The 10,404-nt window shown below is 41.1% G+C and overlaps 1 protein-coding gene across 1 annotated transcript; it reads right to left on the bottom strand.

Annotated features, from left to right (window-relative positions):
* Positions 1–1,044: 1,044 nt before the first annotated feature.
* Positions 1,045–3,184, bottom strand: LOC104105905 (cytochrome P450 77A1). Its single transcript, XM_009614336.4, has 2 exons — positions 2,355–3,184; positions 1,045–2,078 (listed from the first exon to the last, which is right to left on the bottom strand). The coding sequence occupies exons 1-2, from the start codon at positions 3,108–3,110 to the stop codon at positions 1,302–1,304; spliced, it is 1,533 nt and encodes a 510-aa protein (XP_009612631.1). The 5' UTR covers positions 3,111–3,184; the 3' UTR covers positions 1,045–1,301.
* Positions 3,185–10,404: the final 7,220 nt, after the last annotated feature.

The following is a 10,404-nucleotide window of genomic DNA, read 5'->3' as shown; positions in this document are numbered from 1 at the left end:
GAGATACAACTTGTGCAAATGATGTCCAACACACAATGCAATATTTTTGGGTACCAAAAAATATTGACAACAAAATCTACACTTTGCAAAGTATTAGCCAAAATATTGGCCATAATTACATTTGCTTTGTTCTTTGTTAACGATGCCTCTGTATATGAATATTTCAGGTTAGAGGATGTCAAATGTAGTATTATATAAACTTTTTACTAAGTCACATGTTCATCACTTATTTATTTTTTAAAAGCAGTGTCGGATCACAATCTTGTTAGTCACAATCTTAGCATTAATTTCAAATGAGCTTGACAAAGATCTGCTAAGCATATGGAAGACCAACCAAATTTTGAAGTGTGTCGTAACTCATGATTTTTTTAATTTCTTTATCTTAAATGATTAGACCAAATCAAGCACAGAACCATAAAACTTCATTGCTGCGGGTTGTTGAAGGCTTTATGAAAGTTTTCCGTACAGGAATCTTTATTGCCCCATTAATTCAAGTTAAATTGAGCTACGAAAAAAACATAACCAAAAAGAAAGAAAAAAACGATTAATATTGATCGTTTAATTCCATTAAACAGGTGTTTTCGTGGGACCTTAGAAAAGTTATTTGCTTTGGCGGGTGGTCTCTGAATCAATTCACGTCATCTCTCACACTTTCTTCGGTTATCCATTTATTGCAGAAGTTGATTACTCTGATAATGTGAAACAAGTGTTTATATTGTCAAATACTTAATTAGTAATTAAATCCTTCCTATATTAGAGTATTTTAACTTATTATAGTAAGTTATTTATTTCATTTTTTTATGTTACCACATTAGATCTGATGTAAAAAGTTAAATCTATTGTTATACATATCAATCTTAATTGTGTAACATAATTATATACAAGTTAACCGCTTGTAGGAAATAAAAGGAGATGGTTAGCAATTTTCTTGGTTTAGAGCGTAATTGAGCTAGTACTATAAAAGTTGAACCATGCATATTACAATTAATAATGAGAATAAGAAGCTTTGTTGATACATATAAAGAAATATTATTCTGCACTATATTTCGTGACACCAAGTGAACATAGACAAGATTTTCATTAATAAATACTAGGGTCCCTACATACTATAATATTCTGGACAAAATAGGCCCCACTACCATTACTTCTAGGATCTAGAGAGACCATACAGCTTTCTTTAACAAAAGCAAAATAAGAAACATTTATCGATGTAACATAAAAAAAGAAGAAACCTAATTAGATCAAATACATATCGTACACCATAAACAATTCTGGAAACAAAACAACATTTAGCTAATTTCTCAAATTTTAGACCTTGGTAAAATAATTGCTTTGAGGGGATTTTTCATCACCACAGTAAAAGCAAATGTCTCTGTCGGGTCGGGTGGGTTGTCGGGTATGGGTATCCACTTGAATTTATGAACCATCTTAGCAAGCATCAAGTTTATATGCAACGTACCCAATGACCAAGCAGGGCAGATCCGACGACCCGCTCCGAATGGCAGCATCTTCACACCCCTCATTCCGGTGATGTCCACGTCTACTCCGTCCCCAGTCAAAAACCTCTCCGGCCGAAACTCGCCGGGATCTTTCCATAAACTAGGATCCTCCGTTACCCATGCAGTGTAAAATTCAACATAAGCATCAGAAGGGATATTGTACCCTCCTAATTGAGTATCATTTGTTACAGAATGTGACAAGACAAAATGGCTAGGTGGATGTCTTCTAAAAGTCTCCTTCACAATGGCCCCAAGATAAGGCATTTTCTCAACATCACTTTCTGAAATGTCACCATGTTTTCCAACACAGTCAACTATTTCTTTGTAAAGCTTTTCTTGGATTTCTTGGTCCATCACTAAGTGAAGCAAAGCCCATTCTAGTGCAGTGGCACTAGTATCAGTTCCTGCACCTATTGTTTCTGAAACAAGTGTGATAATTTCTGCTTCTCCTAATTTCCTGCCAGGAAGTTCAAGACTAAATAATGAATCAACATAGGCTGCACCAACTGGACTCACCATTTCTGAACTGCTGCTTTTAGGATTCCCATTGCTCTCCACAAATGCCTTTCTGTCTCTTACCTGTGATGGAAGACAAAATATAATTCAGTAATCAACTAAAAGTGTGATATTTCTAACCACTTCAAACTTTTAGATAGTAGGGTCACACATTTCAACATAGGATATATATTAGAGCGTGCAAAAGGTCTTTAATTGGTTCAAATCTCCCAAAATTATTTCTCTGTGTTTGGCTAAGAAAAAGAATCATGCGGGCCTACACACGTGAGGGGTGTGTTGAGACATATATATAATATAATTAACTAATTATAAGTGTGATCTCTAACGGTTTAACCTTACCAAAGGCACTAGGTATTCCAGTTGTGTCTGTCTCAGCTTCTTTGCCTGTTTCACTTGACGGCGAAATAATGGTGTGAACACGGGCAAGAAGTCCGGCAGCTGAGGAGCAGTGATAAGCATAACATCTTTAAGTATGCACTCAATTTTCTTGATTCTCTCTTCAGAAATTTTAGCACCAAAACAAAGGCAAATGAGAATGCTGCATATAGTGAGCCTACAATTAGCCATCACCTCCACAAACCCCTGTTGAGAAACTTCATTTTCAATCCTTTTCATGTGGTATTCCATAGCCCATTTCCTTATCCAACTGCACTGCTTGATTCTCGTAGGATTTATCAACTCAGTAACAAAATTCCGCCGGAGAGCGCGCCATAGAGGGCCGTACTCGGCCGAGTTAATGGCACACTTTCCAACGCTAAATATAAGGCGGATCGGTGAATCTGCAGGTCGACTCGCAAAGAGAGGGCCATTTTGAACTAGGGCTTCATGGATAAGTTCAGAGCTGGTAATTATAACAAGGGTACGTTGCCCCATTTGCATGGTGAAAATAGGGCCATATTTTTTACGTAAATCACGTACTATAAATATGAAAGGGCGACGTTGGAGAATAACTTGGAAAAGATTTCCTACTAATGGCCAACCAGGTGGCCCTGGTGGGAGATTTTTTTTCCCACCTCCTGTCACTGACCAATATTTCCACCATACAAACAAAAAGAGAATAGCTAAGCCAAGTGTTACAATGTCCATTACCTCCATATTTTTTTCCAGCTCCTTCTTTCTCTCTCTCTTGATACTTTCTATATACTTTTTGAGCAGTGTGAGGAAATTGTGGTGTGTATTGAAGTGCTTATTTGTTTATAAAGACGATTGGGAGGGATGGGAGTGAATGAGTTTATCTACCTACTGGTCGTATATTGATTGCGAATTCAACAGAAATATTTACTATAGACGTACCCAGTCATAAAGATTTTAGTTACTTGGTAGGAAGACAACTATATCTGACATCTACTTGACTTTAGAAAAACTTGTCATTTTATCTTCATTTTCTTTTCCAACTTAGATTTGAGTTGTCAATAATTTTGATAGTATTTAGGGAAAGAAAGAGATTAATTTGAACCTGAAATGTGTTTGTATGTTACGGAGAAAAAAAATGTACCGAGTTGTGTTACATTGCAGTCTTGTAGCTTACTAATTTGCCATTAACATTCCGTAAAATGGAAGATAACTAGGAAAAAGATTAGTATATAATACAACAAGATAATAATCATACTTAGGGTATCCAATTCAATTTTAAGTTAGTCACATAACATTAAGTGATAGTACTACAACCACATACTATTTATTCACTTAGAAATTGCCAGGTGTCTTCATGCACTTGTAATGAATTGAATCCAACCATCAAAATCTACTTTTGCTGTTGAATCAAGTAGTCCCACTAGCTAGAGTAAAATTGAAGTATAAAACTACACGAAGAAAGCAATAAATGAGAATCTCTACCCCTCAACCATCCAAATATGTAAAAAAATATTTTAAAAAATAACAATGATGATAATAAAATGCATTTTTGGTACTGCACTGCCCATTAGGTCTTCATACATGTCTAGCCAATAAAGCATAAAACTTGCCATTTTGTTTTTTCTAGTTAATATCAGCCTCCCACCCAGTTGCAAATCAAGTAAAAAATCACGTTTTTCTTTTGACTCCGTAATTAGACACCTAATTTAACTTTTTTCTGTTTCAAACTTTAATGCTCTACTATCAGTTACCCAATGAATTGAATGACGATCGATAGCTGCATATTACTATTATAGAATGGAACCAGCAAACTTTTAGAAGAGAAAAAAAAATAGAAACAATTAACTACCGAAACTATAAAAGAGAGTTAGCTAGGATTGTTTATCCTAAAAAGGGATAATAATTGAATTTATACGTGGTTTTGAGGATATATGAATTAATTCAATACGAGTGATTAATGACGTTAGATTAAGCAAATAAAAAATATAATAGATGACCAAAATAAGGGTGATTCCGAGCTTGGTTGATGGCTCGATGAAGAACATGCCCTCGATTCCAAGCTTATACTTATGAAGAACTTTGAACAACAAAGAGAATTGAAATAAATTGCCTTGATATACGTATTAAAATGTGTCCCTTGAATAATAATTTTTCCCCTTTATATAGTAGGAGAGTTTTACCCTAAATACAATTATAAGAAAGGTAAAAATCTTCTGTTTCGCTAATCATTGATTTTCTGCCGATACGAGCCGAGATTTACGCCGTGATATCCGGTTGGGCACAGATATCACGGCCCTCTATTAGTCGTGTGTAGCTGTTTGATAATGCCCTCCAAGTTCTTAATCCACGAATCGGACCCGGAGGACATGATCCTGATACCCCCGAGGGCAGATGTTTTGCCCGAGACCCGATACTAGGGCTCATCGCTCTGACTCCGATTCATTACGGTCACTTTCCTGCTCCGTTTGACTTATCGGTAAATCGAGGTATTCAGTGGGCTCGGTTTTACCCGTATACAGATAGTCCCCTCGTTTCTCATAGAGTAGGTTTGCCAAAAAGATGGAAAACGACAGATGACTCCGATTCCTTCCTTCGTACGTTACGATGAGGGAGCCGAAACATCCCATCAATCGCGTCATTCTGATTTCAGACACATGTCGCTCACCAGCAGGTTGCATCCGAATGCAAAGCGTCAGCTGTTTTCCTATAAAAGCTTCCTCCTTTTGTCCTTTTTCTACTTTTCGAACAAATCACTACCTTCAAGCTTTCCAGCCATCATCAAACCTTCTTCAAACCTTCATATCTTCATCCTTGTTCTTCAATTTTCATAGCAATCTCCAGATTTCTGCCCAGATTTCCTTCAAATCTTCATACTATGTTCTTCATCTTCAAAACGCAATTTTCCAAAACTTCATGTTCATTTCTCAGATTTTCAAACACTCCCCTAGATGACAATGGTAAAAACATTGAAAATCGTTCATCAACAAGTTGCCTTTTTATCTTCTCAACCGGCCGGCCGTACTGAAGCGGTTAACCCTGAGGTGGTTGCCCTCAAAATGGCTTCCCCCATTATGGCTGCTAACGAACTGGCCGTCGAGCCTCCCTTGTCAGCGTTCACCCCCGAGGACTGCTCGATTGCAGGTGACTTTAAAGTCGAGAAGCCTTCGTGCAAACAGGACCAGGGCGAAGGAGTCTCGAGATATATATGTTCTGTGACCGAAGACGTTATTCCCATAGTTCATAAGAACTGCAATTGGGAAGGCAAGAACGTAGTAGTCCCGGGTCCGAGGACGCCTTTACTACCCACGTGGAGGGGTACTTAAGTGTTTACACTTATCCTTTCATGTTGGCCCCGATGAATTCGATCGTTTTAGATTTTTGCAAGAGGTACGAAGTGTGCCTCGGGCAAATCCGCCCATCATTGTGGAGGATTATGACCCTCCTCTGTTACTTCGTGAACAAGACCGAGTCTCGTCAATTCACGATCGACCACCTGATTCGATTATACAGTCCTCGGATGTTCTAAGAGGGGCTGTCAATCTTACTCGCCGGACCAGTAAGGCCCCCTTCTCTAGTATCGACGAAGACCGAGATCGAGACTAGCAAGATGCTTTGTCCGAGTTAAGATCGAGGATTTGATCCCCCCGGAATACCTGCCATTTCGTGAGAAATGGAATGCGTCTCGTAAGTGCAACTCCATATTTCAACATAAAAAATTGTCTCCTTTCATTTCTATCTTCTCATTTATGCTTGTGGGTGTGCAGCTCTCGCCCGGATTCTAAATGCGGTTTCTCGTTTAAAGGAGTGGATCAAGGGCATCTGTACTCAGATGTCCTACTTTGAGTGTACATGGCACGGACTCTCGAAGGGCCTATGGGAGGCCCGTTCTCGTGGTAAGGCCTCTTTATGAGTAGCCACACTATGTCTTTATCTTCTATTATACTAACTCCTCTTTCTTTTTGGTTATTGCAGGTTTACCTAATACCACCGAACTTAGGCCTTCGGAAGGGGATGGAGATGTGCCCCTGCCAGTTGATCCCTCTATTGCTTCCACAGAGGGGAAAAAAAAAGAGGAAAAGAAAACCCTCGGGCTCCCCGAGCTCCGAGGCAAAGAAACCGAAGAAGTGGGTGCTCCGCAAGCCTAGGAGGGGCTCCAGTTCATGGGTGCTAGCCTTTGAATCCCTCCTCAGACTTAGGTACGAGCCGGAGGATGAATCTATTTTCGTAACCCACTGGATGACTTATCCCGGGGATTGGGATGCATCCGAGGGGGAGACTCGGGAGATGAATCCCACTCAAACTCAAAAAAGCGATGTGCATACCCGGGGTGAAACTTCCCAGGATGCCGATTCTACACCAAAGAAAGCGCCCGACGTAATTGAGATCTCGGGGACGCCCTTCTACACCGAGTCTATGCTCGAGGAGGCCCAAGCGAGGAAGGAGAAATCCAACCGGGGGGGAGGGGGAGGTAGGGTGCGGAAGATCCCCTTTACTCCTTTTTCGATGGAGTGAATTCGTCCGCTTTAGAAGACTTCTCCAATCTGGGTGACCTGGAAGACCCGAAGAAAGATACTTCCTCGTAAGCTGGCGGGTCGAGCTCGGTAAAATTTTTCAATCAAGTACCCGCTCCGAGCATGGACCCTGGCCGCAAGAGGTCGATTATACTGACCGTCCCGGAAGATGCCCGGGTTCTGTCCGCTCCTATTGGAGTAGCAAGCTACCTCCGATGCCTGGTGACCGAGGAGAACCAGGTAAAAATAAATGCGGTGAACGTGGAATTTCTTTTCAATTAGGCGCAGCAGGCGCTGAATCAGGTAAGGCATCGTTTTCTTCCATTTGTCTAAAGTTATCCGTGCTTGATGTTTCTCGTGTTTTCTTTGTCTTTTTGCAGGCCTCGGTACTTCATTGTGAGAGTTTCCTCCGATACAGGATTGAAGTCAATCAACTCGATCTCGAGATCAAGGAGCTTGCCCTAAAAAGAGACATGTACAAGCTTCTTAGCGAGCAGTAGGAGGGGGTCACCAAGAACCTTCAGACCGAGCTGGATGCGGTTCAGAAAGAGGCATCGGCCTTAAGGCAGGAGCATGCCGACTTGGTAAAAAAGGTAAAGGTTTTCGAAGTTCAAAACGAAGGTCCGGTCGCAAAAGCTAACAACAATACTTCACAGGTCCAACAGAAGATCGACCAACTCCGCAAGGAGATGGATGAGATCCAAGTGATGGCCGACGGGTCAAAAAACAAGATGGACCTGATGGCCTCGGTGAAGGAAACTGCCTAGGTCAAGCTGTATTTGGTGGAAGTTCAGCTTCGGGTGGCTAAAGAGAAAGCCGATGCACGTGCTCGACAAAATAAGGACGGACCTCCAAGCTCAACTGGGCTCGACCATCGCTGAACGGGATATCCTTGGAAATGAGCTAGAAATAATGAGGTCCAAGTTCGAAGCAAACTTGGTTGATGCTAACGAGATGGTGGCTCAATATAAGGATGATATTGAAGCAGTCGAGGCCCGCCTGAAGAATACTACTGAGTACGCGAGGCGGCTTTCCCGAAAGGAGACCCTCTAAGAAATACATGTCTGAGACTTCAACCTATCTGCTGAGATCGAAGAGGCAAAAAGACTCGAGGTCGAGTGTAAGAGGCTAGCTGAACCCCGAGGTGAAGAGGGCTCTCAGGGCTGTGAAGGATCCGAAATCCCCGACAGTTCTGGTGATGAGTCGGGCTCCTGTGAAGACCGGGTAGAGATGCCTTAATGATTTTTTTTGTTTTTGTATCTTGTACATATATTTTGTTGAGGCAGTTTTTAATTGGCCTTTGTAAAGATATTGCAGAATATATAAAATTTTCCCTTTGGGAAAATTTCAAGTCTATTATCTTTAGCATCTTTTTACAATTGCAAATATTTCTAATGCCTTAGCACAGAATCAAACGTAGTAATAAGTCATTTCTCGGAATGTTATACCTTGTGCGTCCCAAGGTGACGTATAATGAATATGAGACTTGTTAATCATGATTTAAATAATTTTAAAGTCATAATATGTCTATATATGATGTTTGGATAGAAAATATAAAGTTTGGGGAAAATCGGATTAAAGTTGCGAAAACACTGACTAAGGATTTGCCCTGTAACAGTGCTTTTTGAGAAATATATTTCGTATGATATATGAGGTATTTTTGGGACATATTATATACCAAATTGAAGGTCTTGGAATTTTGTTTCCAACGCTCTTAACCGTTTGTTCATACGATATCCGGATAAAAAGATATAAGCATCGGATGATGGGCGAATTAGAAGGTGGCCAAGCTAGCACCTTTTGACTTTTCAAAAGTCGATATATGTTTTGATAACTCGTCTCTCTCTCTATCTTCATTTTTACATAGTATCTGACCAGATAACTCCATAAAAACAGTGCTTGAGCTCTCTAATAGTGCTTCAAACAAGACTATCATCTAGGACACGAAATCAAGAAGCGATAACATTAAAACGATCCCTACGACGTAAGTATCGATGTATCGCCTCCCTTTCCCTTTTTAATAATATAAGGTAAGCTTTATAGCTCCAACCTAGTCAAGGGGCTTTGATGCCCTTTGTATAGGTTGGGTTGCTGGATACGGGATCCTCGTAGTAGGCTGGACCAAGATCCAGCTGAGAGAGGGCAGTCTTTAGAAACAACAGGTTGGGAAAACAAGAGAACGCTTCACGTTTTCTTATCTTCTTCCCGCCCTAGGAGTAGCACAAAAAGAGGGATTAGCATTATTGACCCAATGATAAAGCACTAACACCTTCCTCGTTGGGGCTCCGCGCACTGGGAAAAGGCTGACGCGACGGGAAACCGGCCACTAGTTACAAAGCTCCAATAAGGTATCGAGAGGGCTATCACAGTCAGGTGCGAATTGATTACCCCTATTTGTAAACTACCCCTCTTCCTATTTAGGGAGTTGAGGCGAAAAATGGCTTGATGAACCGTTCGCCACGCACCGGCCACATTCACTTGCTTATCGTAGAGGCTGTAAGTACACAGTGCCCCACAAGTAGGCTGCTTTTTCCGGAACGCAGTCCGAGATAACCGTAACCGTGTATATATAGAAATATATCTTCGATGCTGTCATTTCGAAATGTCCGCTTCAACCGCTGTTTCACCTCCCAAAGAGCAAAGTTGGCTTGATGAGCGCAGATGAGGAAGCGGGAGCAAGAAAACCAATAATCTCTTTCTTGTCCTTCTACTTAAGGTTAAGGGGCAAAGAGAAGCGCTTTTGCTACTGAGAAAGCGAACGGTCAGCGCGAAGGTTCAAGACTTAGCCGAGCGTTAGCGAAGCTAGATTCTCATAGCGAGGCGCTTCGAGTTAGCGAAGCGCTGTAGTAGCGCCGAAGCCCTATGTGCTATAATGCTGAGCCAAGGACGCTCCGCCTTCTCTATAGAAGCAGTCAACTGAGTTCTGAACGAATTAGCTCCTTGGTAATGGCTTAATCTATAGATAGAAAGCCCTATGATGGGAAACTACCACGTTAGGTTTGGAGAGAGATGGGACCGGTTATATAATAGGGGAAGCAGATGCAAGCTTTTTCTTTCAATAGCCGGCCAAATGACTACAGGATCATCGGTCTACTCTACCTCAATTCACCATTTCGAACCTTATACAGAAGGTTTTTCCGTACCAGCTCCTTCTACCTATACCGCAGTTGAAGCACCTAAAGGAGAATTTGGTGTCTTTCTGGTCAGTAATGGAAGCAATCGTCCCTACCGTCGTAAAATAAGAGCACCTGGCTTTGCCCATTCACAAGGACTCGATTCTATGTCCAAACATCACATGCCAGCAGATGTGGTCACCATCATAGGTACTCAAGATATTGTGTCTGGAGAGGTGGATAGATAGGACTACTAGTTGCTCGATCAGGACCCTAGCTTTATTGCGAGCCAAAAACCCAATTTATACGCCCCCTTTCTTTATTTAAGGAGATTCTATCCAATTATCAGCCCCGATGCGGAAAGGAGTAAAGAAAGAAGAGTTGAAGACGGCTTAACAGTAAGAGAGAACC

The sequence above is a fragment of the Nicotiana tomentosiformis genome, chromosome 2, assembly GCF_000390325.3.
Source record: "Nicotiana tomentosiformis chromosome 2, ASM39032v3, whole genome shotgun sequence".
NCBI classification, from domain to species: Eukaryota; Viridiplantae; Streptophyta; class Magnoliopsida; order Solanales; family Solanaceae; genus Nicotiana; species Nicotiana tomentosiformis.
This window is presented reverse-complemented; position numbering and strand designations above follow the sequence as displayed.